This window comes from Salvelinus sp. IW2-2015, linkage group LG18 (genome assembly GCF_002910315.2).
Source record: "Salvelinus sp. IW2-2015 linkage group LG18, ASM291031v2, whole genome shotgun sequence".
Classification (NCBI taxonomy): Eukaryota; Metazoa; Chordata; class Actinopteri; order Salmoniformes; family Salmonidae; genus Salvelinus; species Salvelinus sp. IW2-2015.
Window position 1 is genome coordinate 7,344,520 of NC_036858.1, and position 24,274 is coordinate 7,368,793.

The window sequence follows — 24,274 nt, forward strand, 5'->3', positions numbered from 1 at the left end:
AGTATAGTCCTCCATTTGCATGCTTCTTAATGGGTTCATACTATATAACCACACAAAATAAATGCAATACAGAGCAGAATTAGGGCGTTACCCGACTAATTATCCTAAAATCCCAGAAAAGCAGACGTTAAGATTTCTACACACGTCATCCTAAATGAGACGCAATTCCCAAACCTTCACATAAAAAAGCCATCACTCGTGACAGAGCAGGATGTAACCCTGACTGATAGAGAGCCGTCCGCTAGAGCAAGCTGGTCGTCTCAGGGGGCTCGTGTCACAACACAGAACGGACCACGCATGCCCCAGGACAGCTAACACATTAGACCCAACCAAATCAGGAGAACAACAAAAAGAATAATACTTGACACATTGGAAAGAACTTACAAAAAAACAGAGCAAACTAGAATGCTATTTGGCCCTAAACAGAGAGTACACAGTGGCAGCAATACCTGGACCACGTGTTGTCATGACCCAACATTAATGAAATCCTTGACTATGTACTGTGAGCATAGCCTTGCTATGAGAAAGGCTGCCGAAGGCAGACTCTGCTCTCAAGACGAAGACAGCTATGTGCACACTGCCCACAAAATGAGGATGGAAACTAAGCTGCACTTCCTGACCTCCTGCCAATGTGTGACCTATATTAGAGAAACATATTTCCCTCAGATTACACAGATCCCCAAAGAATGTGAAAAACAAACTCCCATATCTATTGGGTGAAATACCACAGTGTGCAATCACCCAGCAGCCAGAATTTGTGACCTTTCGCCCATTAGACACAAGAGCAACCAGTGAAGAACACAAACACCATTGTATATAATATATGATATTATACGTATATTTGTTTATTTATTTTCCCTTTTGTAATTGAACTATATGTTCACATCATTTACAAATCACTGTATATCTTATAAATGACATTTATTTCTTTATTCTTTGGAACTTATTGGGAGTGTGTATGTTATTTCGTTACATTTTTATTATTTTATTTCACTATTTGTTTTGATTAATCGTATTTCCACTCGTGTTTTGGGAATGTTAAATAATGTTTCCCTGCAACAAGCCCTTAAATTGAAAAATTAATTGAGAGAGGGAAGAGGAGATGTAGGAGGATAGCAGGGCAGGAGGGGGTGAGGTGCGGTGCGGGGTTAGTCCTCAGGGTTTTCGGGTTGTGTGGTTGTCCACAGACAGAAAAGCCAAGCTAAGACAGATCCCTCCAAGGTCATATAGATAGTCTGTCAATGGGATCCTGTTTTCTGGTCCACCAGGAGTGACAACACATCACAAGGGCCTCTTGTTTACCTGTGTTTCAGTCTGTTATCCTCCCCTGTAAAAGCACTCTGCTTTACTTGAGGGGTGATGATTCCTCTAGAATAGACAGGACGCAAGACAACCAGTAGAGTATAACAACACAGTTATACAGGTACCTCGCGCTGATTTTCATTATTTGGTGTTTAATCCTACCTAACTCAACCTCTTAATTTAGTTATGCCGTTGGGTTTATTTCTACTTATACAACGAATCTTACTCTATTGTTTCATTCAGATGACAACCTTCAGTAGCTCACCCAGTGTCCAAACAACTCACTCACGCCATCTGAGCAACAATCATACTGGGCTATCTACTGGCTGCGATATCTCTAGACACATTGGCCAAGTGCTGAGGCTGGATTGCTGGAACACAAGGCTGCATTTAGACAGTGTCAGTCACAATAATGATATTTCTTTCACGAATTGGTCTTTTGACCAATCACATCAAGCTCCTGAAAAAATATCTGCTGTGAAAGAAATCGGACATAATTGGTCAAGTATCATTAGTGGGCAAATCTAATCGAATTGGGCTGTGTGACAAGCCATTCTGTAGTTGCAACATCGTTGTTGTCAAACTAAGGACGTCTCGTTCTTGTCCGTGTCTAGCTCCTGACAGTGTATGTTACAGCCTCTCGGTTTTCTCTGTTATCTGATGTAACTGCTCCATTGGGTATGTCACCGCCCTGATCTGTTCACCTGCGTGTGTGCTTGTCTCCACCCCCCTCTCCACCCACATATGACACGAGCTTACCCGAGTTCTCCAAGAGCCTCCGGAACTCGACACGATATCAAATCGTTAACGAGCCGATGTCAAGCTCGGCCAGGCTGAGCTAATCTCCAGCCGAACGCGTACGCAACTGAGCAACCAAGATTGTTTTCTGTATTCGTCTGTCCAACCTGCCGGTGGGGTGACCAGTCCAAGTCCTCTCAGTATTTATCTGCTCGGGGCCGATGTAGTTCATCATGGACATTACCTTTCGAGAAATCTGTCCGAGCTGGGATCCCACTCAACCCTCTCATTACCCTATGGTGTGTTTAGAGCACTGCGCGGGACGCTTCTTATCTTAAGGCCGGGCTCACCACCACCAGCCCCACCTCCCTCCCGTCAAACACTACAGTGTCCCGGAACGCTACAGCGAGAACGATACAATTTCCTAGACTGGTTGACTGGGCTACTGTGCCTACTGATGGGCTTGAGCGCCCATCCTGCCACACTCATGTACTCGAAGTCAAGATACGCTGCCTGCGACCGGAGACGTCTTCACTTGGGGCATTTGTGAAATTATCGCCAGACCTCTCCGACAGAAGCTCAAGCTAGAGTACCAGGACCCTGGGAGGGGTATTCGAAGAGTTGGGGCCCGGGCGCGACTTGGCGCCTCGTGCCGCGTCACGGGCAGGACGAGCCGGCTGGAGTCCAAGCAAGGGTCAAGCTGAGGAGCTGGATAGCGCCACTGCAGTGACCAGGATCAACATCCCGCGGAAGCTGACCCACCGCTCCGCAAGATTCATTAGCCCCTATGCTGTCTTGTCCTCATGTTTGCTCCGTAGCTCCGTAATTATTTCTTCACTTGCTCTGTCTAGAGTACAAAACTTGTCTGACTGCCCTTGCTTGTCGTTCATAGTTTTAGGCCCCATCCCATCCCCCCTCGTGTCAATATCGGTGGCCAGCTCTAGCATCTCACTGTGAGACCCGCTCATCCTGGAAAGGATTCGTTGCCCACGACAGCAGTACCTGGTTTTGACTGGGAGAGCTTATAGGCCCAGAGGGAGGGAGGTGGTGGGTTCCCCGGGCTAGCAAAAAAAAAAAAAATAAAAACCAATAACATCAGTAATTAGAAAGCTAATTAAGACGTAACAATAAGGTAGGGAACAAAAAAACTAAATGAAGGAATAAAGAAGACCAAAAAGGCGCGTCTCGCGCGAGAGACGATCTTGAGACCGGTGATGATCATAGTGCGCCGATCGTGTATCACTCCACGCAACACCCAGTACTAACCAAGTTCCATCTACCTGCCGTCCTGTACTCTGGAATTATTGACCCCTGCCTGCCTTGACCTATCGTTTGCCTGCGGCACCTGTTGTTGCAAGAAAACATTGTTTTCACTCAGTTATAGAACCCATTGCTCTCTATGGTTCTCTCTAACACCAAATAATGCATACAGAGCAGAATTAGGGCGATACCCGCTAATTATCAAAATCCAGAAAAGAGACGTTAAATTCTACAACCACCTAAATGGAAGCAATTCCCAAACCTTCCATAACAAAGCCATCACCTACAGAGAGATGAACCTGGAGAAGAGCCTCCTAAGCAAGCTGGTCCTGGGGCTCTGTTCACAAACACAAACGGACCCCACAGAGCCCCAGGAYAGCAACACAATTAGACCCAACCAAATCAGGAGAAAACAAAAAGATAATCACTTGACACATTGGAAAGAATTTACAAAAAAACAGAGCAAACTAGAATGCTATTTGGCCCTAAACAGAGAGTACACAGTGGCAGAATACCTGACCACTGTGTCTGACCCAACATTAATGAAATCCTTGACTATGTACTGTGAGCATAGCCTTGCTATTGAGAAAGGCTGCCGAAGGCAGACCTGGCTCTCAAGAGAAGACAGCTATGTGCACACTGCCCACAAAATGAGGTGGAAACTAAGCTGCACTTCCTGACCTCCTGCCAAATGTGTGACCATATTAGAGACACATATTTCCCTCAGATTACACAGATCCACAAAGAATGTGAAAACAAACTCCCATATCTATTGGGTGAAATACCACAGTGTGCAATCACAGCAGCAAGATKTGTGACCTTTCGCCATTAGAAAAGAGCAACCAGTGAAGAACAAACACCATTGTATATAAAACCTATATTTGTTTATTTATTTTCCCTTTTGTAATTGAACTATATGCACATCATTACAACACTGTATATATACTTAATATGACATTTATTTCTTTCTTTATTCTTTTGGAACTTTTGTGAGTGTTATGTTATTTGTACATTTTTATTATTTATTTCACTTTTTGTTTTTATCATTCAGGCTTGGCATGTTAAAATGTTTCCCTCAACAAACCCTTAAAGTGAAAAATAATGAGAGAGGAAGAAGAGACGGAAGAGAGAGAGGGGCTAGAGGGGTGCTGGGGGTTAGTCACCAGGTTTTTGGCGTCCACAGACAGAAACCAAGCCAGACAGATCCCCCAGTCATGTGTGTCAATGGATCCTGTTTCTCGTCCATAGACAACACATCACAAGGCCCTTGTTTACCTGGTTTGTCTGTCATCCTCCTGTAAAAAGAGCCGCTTTACTTGGGGGTAATGATTCTCTGTAACAGCGAAACAACCAAGTTGAGTGTAAACACACATACCTGACATTCATTAACGGTTTTAACTAACCTATCATTATTTAATTATAGTTTATTCACTTATACACACTGATTCTACTTATGTTCATTCAGAAAAACCCTCTAGTAGCTGACATACAAACACAAACACTCAGCAAATCATATACTGGGCTATCTACTGCTGCCATCCTAGCACACATTGGCAAGTCTGAGGCTGGATTGCTGACACAGCTGCATTAGACAGGCAGCCCAATTATGATATTTCTTTCACGAATTGGCTTATTGACCAATCACATCCTCTGAAAAAATATCTGCTGTGAAAGAAATGGACATAATTGGTCAAAAGACATTTAGGGAAAATATCGGAATTGCGTCTGTGTAACACAGCCATTCGTGTTCACATCTGTAGCAGGACGTCGTTCTGTCCGGTCTAGCTTTCCTGACAGTGTATTTACAGCCTCTCGTTTTCTTCCTCTTTATGTGTAACTGCTCCATTGGGTATGCGTCACCCTGATCTGTTCACCTGGCTTGTGCTTGTCTCACCCCCCTCCACCCCACATCCGAGCTTACCCGATTCTCCAAGAGCCTCCGAGAACTCCGATTCAATCTTACCCGAGCCGTGCAAGCCGGCAGCTACATCTCCAGCCGAACGCGTACGCAGACTTGAGACCCAGAGTTGTCTGTATTGCGTGCCAACCTGCGGTGGGGTGACCAGTCCAAGTCTCTCCAGGTATTCATTGACTCGGGGGCCGATGTGAGTCTCATGGACATTACCCTGGCGTCCGAGCTGGGCATCCCCACTCAACCCCTCTCCATTCCCATGGGTGTTAGAGCACTGGACGGGCGCTCTATAGGCCGGGTCACCCACCAGACCCACCCCTCCCGTCAACCTACGAGTGTCGGAACCACAGCGAGACGATACAATTCCTGCTGGTTGACTGGGCTACTGGTGCCATCGTGGGCTGGAGCCCATCCTGCCACACTCATTGCCTGAAGTCAGCTCTGCCTGCCCCGGGACGTCTTCCTTGGGGCTTGGAAATTTCCCCGGACCTCCCCCTGCCAGCTCAACAGAGTACCAGGACCTCTGGGAGGGGTTCAGTAAGGCCCGGGCCACTTCGCTTCCGCAGCAACGACCGGTATCCAACAATGTCAAGCCTGAGGAGCTGGTACGCCACTGTAGTGCCACGGCTACATCCCCGGAAGCTGACCCCCCGCTCCAAGATCATTAGCCCCTATGCTGTTTGTCCTCTGTTGCCCCGTACCCTCCGTATTTTTCTTAACTTGGCTCTGTCTAGAGTCAAAACCTTGTCTGACTGCCCCTTGTCTTCTGTTTCTAGGCCCATCCCTCCCCCCTGTGTCATCGGTGGCCAGCCAGCATACACTGTGAGACGCATCCTGAAGGTTCGTCCACGAAGCGGTACCTGGTTGACTGGGAGAGTTATGGCCCAGAGGAGAGGTGCTGGGTTCCCGCTAAAGACATCTTGGACCCGGCACTCATCGCCGACTTTCACCCCCGCCACCCCAGTCTACCAAGTATCCACCTGCCGTCCTGTACCTTTGCCGCTACTCTGGATTATTGACCCCTGCCTGCCTTGACCTGTCGTTTGCCTGCCCCTGTTGTTGCAAGAGACATTGTTACTTCAACACAGTCTGCACTTGGGTCTTACCTGAAACTTGGTAGGGTCACCAGGTACAGAGGTTTCATTATGTGTTAAATATTTAAGGCCCCAAGTGACTAATTGTCTGATGATACTCACTTTTCTTGGCATGTCTTTGACTGCAGAGCTGTTTTGTTTTGTTATTGTAATTCCTTTCAAAGATAGCCAAATTAGCCATGTAGCCTATTCAAGGGATGAGTTATAGTTTGTTGGACATCATGTGTAGGAGAACTGTCAAGAATGGGCAGAAACATGTCGTTCTGTTTATTCAAGTCCTGAATGGATGTGGTTTTGTTCTCCTCTGACTCAATACAACCCTGTCATACGGTCTAAAGATCCAATTTAAAGAGCTCTTCCTTGTATACATGTTTCTGGAGTTACTTCGAAGGTACTTGACTGAGTATCAATAATGATTATACTTGGAAAAGTTGTATAATGTGTCTAATGGTGCTATGATGTACAGGAAAATGGAAGGGCTTGATGGTGAGAGAAGTTGGATACTGTGCCATTGCTTACCGATGTGATTGTGGAAAAAGAAACAACTCTGTCGATACAGAAGAACATCTTCAATGAAAATAGTACTCTTCTGTACTCTGTAAAAATGTAATGCTTCGTTCATAGTGTGTCACTAAGGACTGATGTCATCAGCATGGGACCAGAGGGGATCAGTTACCAAAACTGTTTTCATTAGTTACGGCCCAACACTTTCAGTGTGAGCCAATGACCTAAACACTCTTTGAACACAATGAGTGTTTAACAGAGCCAGTGGGTAATTTGCAGTGAGACATGACATGGCTAAATAGCCTAAACCATTTATTTCCTATAGCTTATTGAGTCTGAGTCAGAGATGTCAGACTGGTACTTTGACAATCACGGTACCTATTACCACACAGGATATACGTAGGCAACAGCCACACTATGTTTACTGTACACTGCAATTCAGAAACTTTGTGATGTCTGGAGACTTGAGATCTGACCCCCTCCGTGACACACAGAAAAATATGCTTTGATTTATCACGTATTTTTCGCTGGCCTCTGTAGTTTAATCTGTGTGCAGGGCGGGGAGGCAGACTGTTGTTTGTGTCTATTTAAAGTCTCTCTGTTTGCTCCCTCTGTCAACCTGTCTGGCCTGTCCTCTCTCTGTCTCTCTCTGTCTCTCTCTGTCTCTCTTCTCCTTCTCTCCTGTCTCTCTCTCTCTCTCTCTCTCTCTCTCTCTCTCTCTCTCTCTCTCTCTCTCTCTTCTCTCTCTCTCTCTCATTACAGTCCCTCCTTCACAAGAGGAGACACTCCCTACCCCACCCTCCATTTCCCTCAATTAAGCACACATGGAGGTATGATCAAACCACAACATCTCTTTTACCTGCTACTTGTTCAATTTCCCTTTTCCTTATAACATGTCATGAATAATCATTGACTTTTCACTGAAGTGATATCCTGTTGAGGTTTGAAAGAAAGCACAAGGAAACATGCCATTAACCACTGACCATATGCATCCGCTTTGTGTTTATACAGCACATATGATACATTATATACACACACACATATGATACATTATACACACACACACATATGATACATTATRCACACACACATRTATCRTCGCTGTCTGATGAAACCTTATCTCCAAAACAGAAACTTTTCAGTAAATGAAAAAAATGACCATATTTTCCCATTAACGAACATACAATTATGAAACTTCAGAAGCTATTTTGAATACATTTTCTTGGTCCTAGAGTCATGAAATGTTGAGAGTACATTGAGGGGATATATTGCTTTCAATAAATGAAAAAACATTTCAATTGGCAAACATTTTGTTACGAGGTTTTCATCAGACAGCGACGACGTCATTTTCAAATGACAAAAACAAATAACAGAAGCGCTCCAAATGGAATGGAGAGTAATGTTGATGAGTGCGGGCGACGACACTCTCCGGGTGAAACGAATGGCAAAGGAAAAGTGCAGAGGAAAGTGCAGAGTTCAGCGTTCACACATGGTTCTAGTTAGAGGTCCACGCAGTGGCCTCCCAGTAAGTCAAATGTGGTTTGGAGGAGACTTCAATTTTCACAGTTTAAAAAGGTTTTAAGACGTTTTTCTCACCCCAGGAAGTTTACTTTGAGCCATTGTGTAGATGTGTGTAGATAGATATAGATAGATTTCGTTGTTGTCAATGTATGTGGGAAGGATTTGTTTTTCCTACATGGAATCGTCTCAATGCACTCTGGTGATTATTAGTCAATGTATAGATCTTCATATATGAGAGAGAGAGCTGGTGGATGTGGAATGGTTATGGTGCCTGGATGTCTGGCATTTCAAGTTCACAGGGGGTGAAAWAAAATACWGTTGTTTTGCTCGCTTTTCCATGGTTAAATCCAAGGGGTCATTAAACATACTAAGCATTTTTACACACACTTAAATTCACAGAAAAGTAAAAACCAGAAGACAAAATCTCCACTGTTGTGCAGATCTTGAGAGATAAAGAAACGCCATTTGGTCATTGGTGTTGTTCTTATCAGGAGTAAAAAATAAAAAATAAAAAAACCTTAAGTAATCATGTGCTATGTAATCATAAGGTGAGAGGAAAACACTGGTGCCACAAGTCAAACCAAACAAGGCCTTCGTTTGCAGCCAGTTAAACTGCTCTGTCACAGCTGATCACAGCTCTGGGTACAAGTGTGTCGCCAAGAGCCCGTTGACTTTGGCACCAGTTGAAAGAGCTGCGTGATAACACAAATAACACAAATGGGTGGGCGTCTAATTGTTGCCTTAATGTCAACCTTTGCAGCTGCAGTACTGCTGTAATAACATAGCRGAAGATGACAGACATCATGCAGATGTTTTGGGAGGTAAAATAAAAATTCAACACAGTATAGAAAACCTGTTTGTATCTCATCTCATTTTGGCTTTGTAAGAAAAATAAAACTTGCCAATCATTTATTGAAATACACAATATAAAACAATAATGCTGATCATAAATATAACATTTTGTACATGAGCTTCAGCTAAAAGTGGTGTGTTTCTCATACTTGCCTCTCCTCAAAGAGGATCTGGGCGTACACAGTGCTTGTGCACGAGGCTTTGTTGTCCGGCAGAGGCTTGACTAGCTCCAACTCTGCATATGTCAGGCTCTCCTCTGCAATCTTCGGCTGCAGGGGACAAGGAGAAAGATTAAACGTGTGAAGAAGCATACTCGTCAATTGAGTTATTCATGTTGTGTCTTTTATAATATGATACTGGACAAAATTACCTCGAGATAACAGTCACATATACACAAAAATCGAATGAAGTAAAACTTAAAGTAAAACAACTTAAAGGAAAATGTTAGATTTCTGGACAGCCCTCTACATAAATACTGTAGGTGTTGCCTTTTAAATTGTATGTATGAACCAGGAGTTACCCCAGAGCACTTACCAAGACCACTTTCATCGGCTGTACCTTTAAAAGTTTGGGTTTTGGGATTTTGTTTGCTATGGGTGCTGTGGAAGAATACAATGATTACATACTTTATGCAGATAGGGAACACATTGTCTGTGTCACAAGAAACATTTCCCCCCTAAAACCCAAACCCAGAACCAAAATGTTCTCCGTCCGCAATGTTTACGTGCCCGTCCTGTCATTTATTAGTGATGATTTGGACGCAGACGTCAAAGCAGAGTTGAACAGACATTCAACCTTTGACGTGTAGGCATTCAGACTACTACGATATGAGATGAACTCCTTGTGAGACAGATGCAACACTTTAAAACTGCCCAACATCAGCCTATTCGTCTCAAGGGTAAACAAAAATATCATCATCAAGAGCAAACCTTACACTCTTAAAATCCACTGTCCTACTTGATTAGTTGACCATAAACTTTGCACTATTTCTGGTAACACACTGATATCACAAAGACTGATATAGAAGTTGCTTTGCTCTTTTTCCAGTTGATCTATGCCAGCACGTACGGTATAGTAGATCCGTATATGGGCTCAAAAGGTAGTGGCAAGTAAAGCAATGTTCCTCAGATAATTCACAACGTCTCTAGCATCAGGAAACAGAGTGTTCAGAACTCCTTTATGCTCTGATGATCACTTTAACCACATTCCCTCCCCCAGACCACATACCCAACTGTGGGTATAAAGATAGGCTTCTACGAAAACATACATGCTTGGGTAAGGGAAAATGTGATACAGATGTATGATGTTGTTGAGAGACTGTCTGTTTACCTTTAACTGGTATCTCTGGTGGTATCTCTGACTGGGCTTTGCTTCGTTTCTTCCTGTACCTCCTCTGCTTTTTGGGCAGAGCAGGAGACRCACTGACTAGACTGGTCACCGTCTCCCCTGAACTGCAGACAGCAGACAGGCATGTTTACAGCAGAATTAGAGCAGGGAAATGTAAGTAGCCATCACGGTCATGGAAGAAAATAGTCTGTGTGTACCATAGTGGCTAAAGTACAGTATAAGTCACAGTTACTTTAGCTTGGATGATGAAGCTTACCTGTTCTGTAGGCTCTTGACCAAATGGTAGTTGTCTATGAGGCAATGAGACAAAACATAAGCGCATGAGGGGCAAAAAACATCCTGCAATGTCATCAAAAAGCATGCCTTGGCTTTTACATATCAGAGTCCATTATCTTTAAATGATCTGGTAATATGGCCCAGATGAGGGCTTTCAGTGTTGGATGGAAGGAGCAGGGATAGAGTGTTTACTCACCTTTTAACTTCTTCTTCCTCTGAACATATTGGCAGGTCACCGCCACAGTGAACATGCACATGCACACCAGTCCCACAGAGCAGATCAGCACAGCGCACAGGTACACGTCTGAAACACACGAAACCGACCAGATTAGTCACAGTCATAATATCGTACCACCCTGAAGACTCATGTTTCAGTTGTTAGTCACTTATGCAGAAATATCTTTGCCATTTATGACCTATTTATTGTTGTTGCGCTATTTTAGTMAAGTACAATGCAGAGAACTAGAGAGTCGCGTTCTTACCTTCAAACAGTCTCCACAGACTCTCCTTGGCCGTGGTCGCTGGCAGGACGTGCACTGAAAGGAAACCAGGGAAAGTCCATGGTCATCAGTGTGTCAACCGTCCCGCCTGATTATACATTTGCAATACATCTAATTGTACGTGGCTCGGCGTTGGATGACAGCATCGAGGTTATCCTCTCCTCTGGATCCTCTTCCTGAATYACTGGCTAGTGGTAGCTAACACCCACCGAGTCGTCCTGAAATACCCCCAACCCGCGAGCAGCTGACAACAGCCTCTCTCACACATAGCAGCCATCCTTAGCTTAGCTAGCCACCAGAGCTCCAGGGTTACTGGGCTGAAGCCTGGCTGGGTGTCTGGGTGTGCTGCACGTTAGCCTGTCCACAGGGTTTAAACTGGGTCTGTGCCATCCAAGATTATTGGGACTACCACGTTGAAGTTGAAATGTAAAATGGTCAAGGTAAGGGTTAAGGTTAGGGTTATGGTTAAGGTTAAGGTTAGGGTCAGGTTTGGAGTAGGGATGTTCCAAGGAACCCGGATAGCACTGACCCTTACGCTGGGGTTACCTCAAGAGTATTTCCCTTCATGCTAAACCAGCAGCACTTGCTTTGTTTGTGCCGACCATAATTATGGCCTACATTCAACTATTTTGAAACGTTAGTCTGAGGTAGATGACAGCGAGCTATGAGTCTTGGCTCAGTATTTGCTGTAGTTGTGTTTGCCAAGTATGTACTTTTTTTGCCACACGTTTTTTTACTGTAAATTATATAGCTTGTTCCTATCTAGGTGAAGCTACACTCGATCATGTGTTTTTGGTTCCCAAGTCTGATTGAGGAGTCCCGAATATACTTGATGGTGGTCATCAGAAATCAAGCGTATAGTATCGTGGTGCAGAAGACTCTTCTTTGCCATGAATCATATAGTATGACTTCAATAGGACATTATGAATATGCACTGAGCCAAAAGGCCAGCTGCACATTCTGGAATACCATGAATCATCTGAATCTGCAGCACTGCATGGAGCCAAAGAAGTGTCTCTCACTGTTCAATTGATTCCATTCATATGTGCTCTCCCTTTCTTTTTGATAGGAAGTCTCTCATTATAGATCGAATGAATAGCATCCCTAAGACAGATCTGCATTCTKGGATAAATACTGTCTTCAGCAATCAATAGACCAATTCAATGGGTCACTTTGGGCTACGTCAGAGTATTCATCAAACGTAAAGAAAAAAGTCTCTCTGTTTGCATACCAGTATGCAGTGATGATCCATACAAAAGTCCTCATCACAAAAACCTTCAAAACATCCTTCCCTTTAATGTCGTTTTTCTTCACTTTTCTCCATCTTCTTTGCATCACCCTCTTTCCCTGTGTGAGGCCCCGAGCATGCGCTGACCAACTGGTAAGTGTCGTCACTGACATTTTCAACCTCTCCCTGTCTGACTCTGTAATACCAACATGTTTCAAGCAGACCACCATAGTGCCTGTGCCCAAGAACACTAAAGTGACCTGCCAAAATGACTATCGACCCGTAGCACTCACGTCTGTAGCCATGAAATGCTTTGAAAGGCTGGTCATGGCTCACATCAACACCATTATCCCAGACACCCTAGACCCACTCCAATTTGCATACTGCACCAACAGATCCACAGATGATGCAATCTCTATTAAACTCCACACTGCCCTTTCAYACCTGGACAAAAGGAACACCTACGTGAGAATGCGATTCATTGACTACAGCTCAGCGTTCAACATAATAGTGCCCTCAAAGCTCGTCAGTAAGCTAAGGATCCTGGGACTAAACACCTCCCTCTGCAACTGGATCCTGGACTTCCTGACGGGCCGCCCCCAGGTGGTGAGGGTAGGTAGCAGCACATCCACCATGCTGATGCTCAACACAGGAGCCCCCAGGGGTGCGTGCTCAGTCCCCTCCTGTACTCCCTGTTGACCCATGACTGCATGGCCAGGCACGACTCCAACACCATCATTAAGTTAGCTGATGACACAACAGTGGTAGGCCTGATCACCGACAACAACAACGAGACAGCCTATAGGGAGGAGGTCAGAGACCTGACCGTGTGGTGCAAGGACAACAACCTCTCCCTCAAAGTGATCAAGACAAAGGAGATGATCGTGGACTACAGGAAAAGGAGGACCGAGCACACCCCCATTCTCATCAACGGGGCTGTATTGGAGCAGGTTGAGAGCTTCAAGGTCCTTGGCGTCCACATCACCAACAAACTATCATGGTCCAAGCACACCAAGATAGTTGTGAAGAGGGCACGACAAAAGCTATTCCCCCTCTGGAGACTGGAAATATTTGGCATGGGTCCTCAGATCCTCAGATTGTCAAAGACTACAGCCACCCTAGTCATTTACTGTTCTCTCTGTTACCGCACGGCAAGCAGTACCAGAGTGCCAAGTCTAGGTCCAAGACGCTTCTAAACAGCTTATACCCCCAAACCATAAGACTCCTGAACAGCTAATCAAATGGCTACCCGGACTATTTGGACCCCTCCCCCCCCTCAAAAGTAAGCAATACGTTTGGAACATGAAATCGCAATAAAATCACAGTATCAAATCGCAACACATGTAGAATAGGGAGAATCGGGAGAATCACAATACATATTGTATCGGCACCTACGTTCTGTGGTCCCTGGCAATTCCCAGCCCTAATATGAGCCAGATGAGCTATAGAAAAGGATCCAATTCGATAGCACCGTTGGCAACATTTCAAACTAGCTGTGGAGTGAAACAATCTGTTGACGTGCCCTTGAGCAAGGCACATAACCCTAATTGCTCCTGTAAGTCTCTCTMAATAAGAGCGTCTGCTAAATGACCAAAATRTAAATGCAAAATKAGTGAGTTTACACATTACTATGCAGTTGTCTAGGCAACCAATGTTGGGCAGTCTCATACTACAACTATCAATTGTTCTCTCACTGTCGAGTTCACTCACTTCTAGCCACAATTGTATGTGTGTATAATACGCAGGGAAACTCCTGGCTATAGCCAAAGTCAAAATGTGTTTGGTGGTGATGGTGCCAGTTTTCCCTTACCTCGGCTGTTCCGCCAGTCTGTCTGCCTGGGCTCAGACAGGACAGTCAAATGTCACAGCCGGCACAAATGATATCATGGAAAAAACTGGTTAAGTTTCAATTTACTCAAAAGTGATAGCTTAGAAAGAGAGGATGCATCTGCTTTGCTATATCTGCTTTGCTATTCTGCGTGTGCTACATCTGCTTTGCACATCTCCTTTTGCTACATCTGCTTTGCTACATCTCTTTGCTACTCTGCTTTGCTACATCTGCTTTGCTACATCTGCTTTGCTACATCTGCTTTGCTACATCTGCTTGTGCTACATTGCTTGCTGCTACAAATCTGCTTGCTATATCTTGCGTGCTACATCTGCTTTGCTACATCTGCTTTGCTACATTCTGCTTTGCTACATCTGCTTTGCTACACTGCTTTGCTACATCTGCTTTGCTACATCTGCTGTGCTACATCTGCTTTGCTACATCTGCTTTGCTTACATATGCTTTGCTACATCTGCTTGTGCCTACATCTGCTTTGCTACATCTGCTTTGCTACATCTGCTTTGCTACATCTGCTGTGCTACATCTGCTTTGCTACATCTGCTGTCTACATCTGCTTGCTACATCTGCTTGCTACATCTGCTTTGCTACATCTGCTTTGCTTACATATGCTTTGCTACATCTGCTTGCTACATCTGCTTGCTACATCTGCTTCTACATCTGCTTTACATCTGCTTGCTACATCTGCTTTGCTACATCTGCTGTGCTACATCTGCTGTGGTAACATCTGCTTGCTACATCTGCTGTGCTACATCTGCTGTGCTACATCTCTGTGCTACATCTGCTTTGCTACATCTGCTTTGCTACATCTGCTTTGCTACATCTGCTTTGCTACATCTGCTGTGCTACATTGCTGTGCTAACATCTGCTTTGCTACATCTGCTTACATCTGCTTGCACATCTGCTGTGCTACATCTGTTCACTCTGCTTTTACATCTGCTTTGCTACATATGCTTGCTACATCTGCTGTCTACATAGCTTTCTACATCTGCTTTGCTACATCTGCTTGCTACATCTGCTTGCTACATATGCTTTGCTACATCTGCTTTGCTACATCTGCTTGCTACATCTGCTTTGCTACATATGCTCTTGCTACATCTGCTTTGCTACATCTTTTGCTACATCTGCTGTGCTACATATGCTTTTGCTACATCTGCTTTGCTACATCTGCTGTGCTACATCTTCTACTTTGCTACATCTGCTTTGCTACATCTGCTTGCTACATCTGCTTTGCTACATTATGTTGCTTAGATTCTTTCACAGAATGTTGTCCATCGAACTGGCAGATCAGAAGGCTGACATCAGCTTTAGAGAAACAAGATACTCTATCTTGTCAGCGAGCATAAGAAAGCCTCTAACCACTAGCTGCCATGAAACATATCGCTATGAAGTATCACTTCTTTTCAATTGTTCAAAACCATGGAACTCCCTACCACAATGAAAACATAACCTTTACACATGACACAATCTCTTCCTTCTCATGATCGATGAAACACAAAAACTAGGTCAGCCAGTTTCTGTTCCAGCTATCATTAGCACTGTACTCCTGCTTCTACAACTACTACTTCTAAGTTTTCACTGTACTACACTACTACTGCTACTACTAATAAATTTCTACACAACTACTACTATTACTACACTACTCCTGCTCCCACTACCAATACTACTAATCCTGCTACTAATACTACTACTACTACACTACTACTGCTACTGCTACTGCTACCCTACTACTGCTGCTACTACCAATACTACTACTACTGCTACTATTACTACCTATACTACTACTACTACACTACTACTGCTACTGCTACTACTACTACTACACTACTAATGCTACTACTACTACTACTACTACTACACTACTACTGCTGCTACAACTAATACTACTACTCCTGCTACTGCTGCTACTACTACTACTATTATTACTAATACTACTAATACTACAACAACAACTACTACACTACTAATGCTACTGCTACTACTACTACTACTACTACTAACACTGATACTAACACTACTGCTGCTGCTACTGCTACTGCTACTGCTACTACTACTACTACTACTACTGATACTACTGCTACTACTAATACTGCTACTACTACTACTGCTGCTGCTACTACTACTTCTGCTGCTACTGCTACTACTACTACTACTGTTACTAATACTAATACTACGGGTACTACTACTACTACTACTACTATTACTACTACTGCTGCTACTACTATTACTACTACTGCACTACTACTGCTACTACTACTACAGTACTACTGCTATTGCTACTACTGCTACTGCTACTACTCATGCTACTGCTACTACTACTACTACTACTACTTCTGCTACTACTACTACTGTTACTGCTACTGCTACTGCTATTGCTACTACTACTACTGCTGCTGCTACTGCTACTGTTACTACTACTATTACTACTGCTGCTACTACTACTACTGCTGCTGCTACTGCTACTGCTACTGCTACTGCTACTACGGATGCTACTACTACTACTACTTCTAATAACAACACTGTACTACTACTACTACTACTACTACTTGTACTGTTGTTACTACTACTACTAATAATACCAGTGTACTACTACTATTACTACAAATTGTATTAGTCACATGCGCCGAATACAACAGGTGTAGACCTTACAGTGAAATTCTTACTTACGAGCCCTAACCAACAATGCAGTTAAAAAAAATACAAAAATCAATACGAATAAGAAATAAAAGTAACAAGTAATTAAAGAGCAGCAGTAAAATAACAATAGCAAGACTATATACAGGGGGGTACTGGTACAGAGTCAATGTGCGGGGGCACCGGTTAGTTGAGGTAATATGTACATGTAGGTAGAGTTATTAAAGTGACTATGCATAGATAATAACAACAGAGAGTAGCAGCGGTGTAAAAGATGGGGGGGGGCAATGCAAATAGTCTGGGTAGCCATTTGATTAATTGTTCAGGAGTCTTATGGCTTGGGGATAGAAGCTGTTTAGAAGCCTCTTGTACCTAGACTTGGCACTCTGGTACCGCTTGCCGTGTGGTAGCAGAGAGAGCAGTCTATGACTAGGGTGGCTGGAGTCTTTGGAAATTTTTKGGGCCTTCCTCTGACACTGCCTGGTATAGAGGTCCTGGATGGCAGGAAGCTTGGCCCCAGTGATGTACTGGGTTGTACGCACTACCCTCTGTAGTGCCTTGCGGTCAAACTGCTCTCAATCTGCTCCGCTACAGCCCCGTTGATGAGAATGGGGGCGTCCTCGGTCCTCTTTTTCCTGTAGTCCACAATCATGTCCTTTGTCTTGATCACTTTGAGGGAGAGGTTGTTGTCCTGGCACCACACGGCCAGGTCTCTGACCTCCTCCCTATAGGATGTCTCGTCATTGTCGGTGATCAGGCCTATCACTGTTGTGTCATCGGCAAACTTAAAATGGTGTTGGAGTCGTGCAGTCATGAGTTAACAGGGATTACAGGAGGGGACTGAGCACGCACCCCTGAGGGGCCCCTGTGTTGAGGATCAGCGTGGCGGATGTGTTGTTACCTACTCTTACCACCTGGGGCTGGGCCGTCAGGAAGTCCAGGATCCAGCTGCAGAGGGAGGTGTTTAGTCCCAGGGTCCTTAGCTTAATGATGAGCTTTGAGGGCATTATGGTGTTGAACGCTGAGCTGTAGTCAATGAATAGCATTCTCACATAGGTGTTCCTTTTGTCCAGGTGTGAAAGGGCAGTGTGGAGTGCAATAGAGATGGTATCAGATGTGGATCTGTTAGGGTGGTATGCAAATTGGAGTGGGTCTAGGGCTTCTGCGATAATGATGTTGATGTGAGCCATGACCAGCCTTTCAAAGCATTTCATGGCTACGGACGTGAGTGCTACGGGTCGGTAGTCATTTAGGCAGGTCACCTTAGTGTTCTTGAGCACATGGACTATGGTGGTCTGCTTGAAACATGTTGATATTACAGACTCGGACAAGGAGAGGTTGAAAATGTCAGTGAAACACTCCTTGAAAGCGGCAGCTCTAGCCTTTAGCTCAGTGCGGATGTTGCCTGTAATCCATGGCTTCTGGTTGGGGTATGTACGTACAGTCACTGTGGGGATGACGTCATCGATGCACTTATTGATGAAGCCAATGACTGATGCGGTGTACTCCTGTGCTACCAAAACAGTCCTGTAGCTTAGTATCTGCTTTATCTCACCACTTTTTTATTGATAGAGTCACTGGTGCTTCCTGCTTTAATTTTAGCTTGTAAGCAGGAATCAGGAGGATAGAATTATGGTCAGATTTGCCAAATGGAGGGTGAGGGAGAGTTTTGTATGTGTCTCTGTGTGTGGAGTAAAGGTGGTCCAGAGTTTTTTCCCTCTGGTTGCACATTTAACATGCTGATAGAAATTTGGTAAGATGGATTTAAGTTTCCCTGCATTAAAGTCCCTGGCTTCTAGGAGCGTCGCCTCTGGGTGAGCGTTTTCCTGTTTGCTTATGGCGGAATACAGCTCATTGAGTGCAGTCTTAGTGCCAGCATCAGTCTGTGCTGGTATGTAGACAGCTACGAAAAACACAGATGAAAATTCTCTAGGTAGATATTGTGATCTACAGCTTATCATGAGATACTCTACCGCAGTCGAGCAAAACCTTGAGACTCCCTTAGATATCGTGCACCAGCTGTTATTTACAAAAATACATAGTCCGTCGCCCCTTGCCTTACCAGGCACGGCTGTTCTATCCTGCCGATACAGCGTATAACCAGTATGTTGATAATGTCGTCGTTCACCCACGATTCCATGAAGCATAAGATATTGCAGTTTTGAATGTCCCGTTGGTAGTTTAATCTTCCGCGTAGGTCATCGATTTTATTTTCCAAAGATTGCACGTTTGTTAGCAGAATGGAAGGAAGTGGGGGTTTATTCGATCGCCTACGAATTCTCCAAAGGCAGCCCGCCCTCTGGCCCCTTTTTCTCCGACCTTCTCTTCACGCAAAAGACAGGGATCTGGGACTGTTCCCGGGAAAGCAGTATGTCATTCACATCGGGCTCGTTAAAGGAAAAAAAGTATTCTGCCAGTCCATGGTGAGTAATCGCAGTTCTGATGTGCAGAASTTATTTTCGGTCATAAGTGATAGTAGCAGCAAACATTATATACAAAATAAGTTGAAAACTAAGTTATAAACAACGCAAAGAAACAAACAAAAAAACAATTGGTTAGGAATACGTAAAACGTCAGACTTGTTCTCCGGCGCCATCTTAATACTGCTACTACTGCTGCTACTACTACTACTGCTGATACTACTACTGCTACTGCTACTGCTATTACTCCTGCTACTTCTACTACTAATATTACCACTGTACTACTGCTACTACTACTACTACTACTACTGCTACTGCTACTACTACTGCTACTACTACTACTACTACTGCTACTACTACCGCTACTGCTACTACTAATTTTTCCACTGTACTACACTACTACTTCTACTACTACTACTACTACGACTACTACTACAAGTACTGCTACTACTACCACTACTGCTACTACCAATATTTCCACTGTACTACACTACTACTTCTACTACTACTAATACTACTGCTACTACTTGCACTGACTTTGCTGATAGCTACTTTATTGAGGAAAAAGGTACTTACTATGCCTGAGATATGTGGTTGTCCCACCTAGCTATCTTAAGATGAATGTACTAACTGTAAGTTGCTCTGAGTAAGAGCATCTGCTAAATGACTGAAATATCAATGTAAATGTCCTTCTACTACTGCTACCACTACTACTACTACTGCTACTACTAATACCACTGTACTACTACTAATACCACTGTACTACTACTACTACTACTTATACCAATGTACTACTACTACAACTACTACTACTACTACTGCTACTGCTGCTACTACTACTACTACTACTACTACTGCTACTGCTGCTACTACTACTACTACTACTACTACTACTACTACTACTACTACTACTACTGCTACTACTACTACTAATACCACCACCAACTGCATCATTTGTATTCTACTGCACCACAGACAGTGCTACACCTAAAGCCATAGTTACCTCTAAGCTCGGTGGCGGCCGTACAGTTTGTTGATGCCTTCCATCGGTTCTGGTGCTTCTTGAACTCCTGCACCCGGCATATGTAGAGTCCGCGGTCCTCCACTGAGATGTTCATAATGAGCAGGTCGAAAATCTTCCACTGCTTGACCACTGTCAGCTTCAACTTAGGCCAGGGGAAGCTCTTGGTATAGTCCCCATAGAACCTAGCCTTTCTCATGTTGACCCTGGCGATGAGGAACTCTTCGTCGCTTGAAGAACGTTCCGGCAGGAATGTCCATTTGACTACGGGCAGGCTGCTGGAGCGGCGTCTCTGGGACACCTGGCAGGTCAGGGTGACGTTCTCGCCCTCCTGGGCCACCGTAAATGGGGAGGGGGTGACAGTGATGTTGATGGCCTGGCACACTTCTGAAAGATATAGTACACAAAGGGTATGTACAGTAAATAAACACTGAGTAGACAAAACATAAGGAACACTGGCTCTTTCCATGACATAGACTGACCAGGTGAATCCAGGTGAAAGCTATGCTCCCTTATTGATGTCACCTGTTAAATCCACTTCAATTAGTGTAGATCAAGGGGATGGGATAGGTTAAAGAAGGATGTTTAAGCCTTGAGAGAACTGAGACATGGATTGTGTATGTGTGCCATTCAGAGGGTGAATGGGCAAGACAAAAGATTTAAGTGCCTTTGAATGGGATATAGTAGTTGGTTCCAGGCACACCGGTTTGATCTGGGTTTGTCACACTCAACAGTTTCCCGTGTGTATCAAGAATGCTCCACCACCCAATGGACATCCAGTCAACTTGACACAACTGTGGGAAGAATTGGAGTCAACATGGTCCAGCATCCCTGTGGAACGCTTTCGACACCTTGTAGAGTTCATGCCCCGACGAAATGAGGCTGTTCTGAAGGCAAAAGGTGGTGCAACTCAATATTAGGAAGGAGTTCCTAATTATCTCTTTCCTACTGTGTTAATGTTTGTGGATGAGACATCTGAAAGTGGTGTTTGGCTTAAGTGCAAGCATATGTCCATTTTAAGTGGAAGAAATATTAAGGACCAGACTTTATGGCCTGTTTCATGAACAAAGCAACATCTGGTTTTTCAAGTAATTTCATAACTTTCCATTTGCAGGAAGCATATTTCTATGCCACACAAAGCCATCAAGCCACGAAGAAGGGAACTATTCATCTCTAGATAAAATCTATAATTTGCTAGATTTATTTATTTAGCTAAAGTATTAAGCTGCATCTTTTGAAAAAGTCACACAAACCACAGACAATTTGGCTTTTAACAAAGATAAGGGAAAACACATGATTTACTGATTCAAATGCATGTCACGTGGAATGTGTTTTCTAACACTTACTAATTTCACAAAAGTTTTCCCAATCTTTTATTATGACATTCTCTGTCTCTCTCTCTCTCTCTTGCTGTCTCTCTCTCTCTCTGTATCCATCAACACATAACTACCAAATTTCATATCATGACCTAAAAACACAATTTTCCATTATAACCCAGTCACCTAAATAGAAAAGTTGCTTACCTCCAATGAACGCTCTAGTCAGGAGAACTATGACCACAGAAGAGATCTTCATTTTCCAGACCAGCAGTCTCCATAAAAAACAGTTAAATGTCTCCCGAAGTAAAGAGCCTCAGCTCAGGATTCCCTTTTATTTTTTCTGTATTCGTGTGTAATACGAAATGGGGCTCGCTCTGTTTCTGCTTAGAACCACCCTCCTCCCCCCAGGCACACAACCCCACCCACCTCACTCCTCTGCTTGGCAGAAAGTGGGAAATGCAATTTCCTGTGTAGGAGGAAGGAAGGTTGTGCTATAGCTTTGACACAGAGTCGATCAGACTTCCAGCTGTGGAAGGAGGAGAGAGAGAGAGAGAGAGAGGAGAGAGAGAGAGTGTGTGATGGATAATACTACGCAAACGTCAGATGCACTTAGAATTATCCTCAACAGACGTTCTGGAGCAGGGAAAATACAGTAACTCCCCCATGCCGCCCCCCGGGCAGGTAGCCTAGTGGTTAGAGCGTTGGACTAGTAACCGAACGGTTGCAAGATCAAATCCCCGAGCTGACAAGGTAAAAATCTGTCATTCTGCCCCTGAACAAGGCAGTTAACCCACTGTTCCTAGGCCGTCATTGACTTACCTTGTAAAATAAAAAATAAAAAATTGCTCTATATAAGTGTCGTCTCGGACGCTTGTCAAGTTTCTGGGGATGCAGAATAGCTCAGCATTTTCTTAAAACTCACAGCCAAGATGATTGCATCTCCAGCCTCGAGCATGGATGAATATACAGATTTGAATTTAAAGACATTTGAGAATTTTACCGTACATTCATATACACTTAGGTTGGCGTCATTAAAACACATTTTTCAACCACTCCACAAATTTCTTGTTAACAAACTATAGTTTTGGCAAGTTAGTTAGTACATCTACTTTGGTGCATGACACAATTAATTTTTCCAACAATTGTTTACAGACAGATTATTTCACTTATAATTCACTGTATCACAATTCCAGTGGGTCAGAAGTTTACATACACTAAGTTGACTGTGCCTTTAAACAGCTTGAAAAATGCCAGAAAATTATGTCATGGCTTTAGAAGCTTCTGATAGGCTAATTGACATAATTTGAGTCAATCGGAGGTGTACCTCTGGATGTATTTCAAGGCCTACCTACAAACCTAGTGCCTCTTCCTTGACATCATGGGAAAATCAAAATTAATCTGCCAAATCCTCAGAAAATAAATTGTAGACACAAGTCTGGTTCATCCTTGGGAGAAATTTCCAACCGCCTGAAGGTACCACGTTCATCTGTACAAACAATAGTACACAAGTATAAACACCATGGGGCCACGCAGCCGTCATACCGCTCAGGAAGGAGACGCGTTCTGTCTCCTGGAGATGAACGTACTTTTGGTGCGAAAAGTGCAAATCAATCCCAGAACAACAGCAAAGGACCTGTGTGAAGATGCTGGAAGAAACAGTACAAAAGTATCCTATATCCACAGTAAAACGAGTCCTATATCGACATAATCGAAAGGCCACTTAGCAAGGAAGAAGCCACTGCTCCAAAACTGCCATAAAAAAGCCAGACCACAGTTTGCAACTGCACATGGGGACAAAGATCGTACTTTTTGGAGAAATGTCCTCTGGTCTGATGAAACAAATATATAACTGTTTGGCCATAATTACCATTGTTATGTTTGGAGGAAAAAGGGGGGGGGGCTTGCAAGCCGAAGAACACCATCCCAACCGTGAAGCACGGGGGTGGCAGCATCATGTTGTGGGGGTGCTTTGCTGCAGGAGGGACTGGTGCACTTCACAAAATAGATGTCATCATGAGGGACGAAAATTATGTGGATATTTGAAGCAACATATCAGACATCAGTCAGGAAGTTAAAGCTTGGTCGCAAATGGGTCTTCCAAATGGACAATGACCCCAAGCATACTTCCAAAGTTGTGGCAAAATGGCTTAAGGACAACAAAGTCAAGGTACTGGAGTGGCCATCACAAAGCCCTAACTCAATCCTATAGAAAATGAGTGGGCAGAACTGAAAAGCGTGTGCGAGCAAGGAGGCCTACAAACCTGACTCAGTTACACCAGCTCTGTCAGGAGGAATGGACCAAAATTCACCCAACTTATTGTGGGAAGCTTGTGGAAGGCTACCCGAAACATTTGACCCAACTAAAACAATTTAAAGGCAATGCTACCAAATACTTTGAGTGTATGTAAACTTCTGACCCACTGGGAATATGATGAAAGAAATAAAAATTGATGAAATAATTCTCTCTACTATTATTCTGAACATTCCACTTCACCATCAT

At 43.8% G+C, this 24,274-nt stretch overlaps 1 protein-coding gene across 1 annotated transcript; it reads right to left on the reverse strand.

Annotated features, from left to right (window-relative positions):
* Window positions 1-8,218: 8,218 nt before the first annotated feature.
* Window positions 8,219-22,114, reverse strand: LOC111978654 (V-set and transmembrane domain-containing protein 4-like). Its single transcript, XM_070448270.1, has 9 exons — window positions 21,979-22,114; window positions 20,438-20,842; window positions 11,289-11,342; window positions 11,003-11,110; window positions 10,787-10,820; window positions 10,513-10,634; window positions 9,718-9,782; window positions 9,337-9,452; window positions 8,219-9,023 (listed from the first exon to the last, which is right to left on the reverse strand). The coding sequence occupies exons 1-9, from the start codon at window positions 22,028-22,030 to the stop codon at window positions 8,939-8,941; spliced, it is 1,041 nt and encodes a 346-aa protein (XP_070304371.1). The 5' UTR covers window positions 22,031-22,114; the 3' UTR covers window positions 8,219-8,938.
* Between the last annotated feature and the right edge of the window lie 2,160 nt (window positions 22,115-24,274).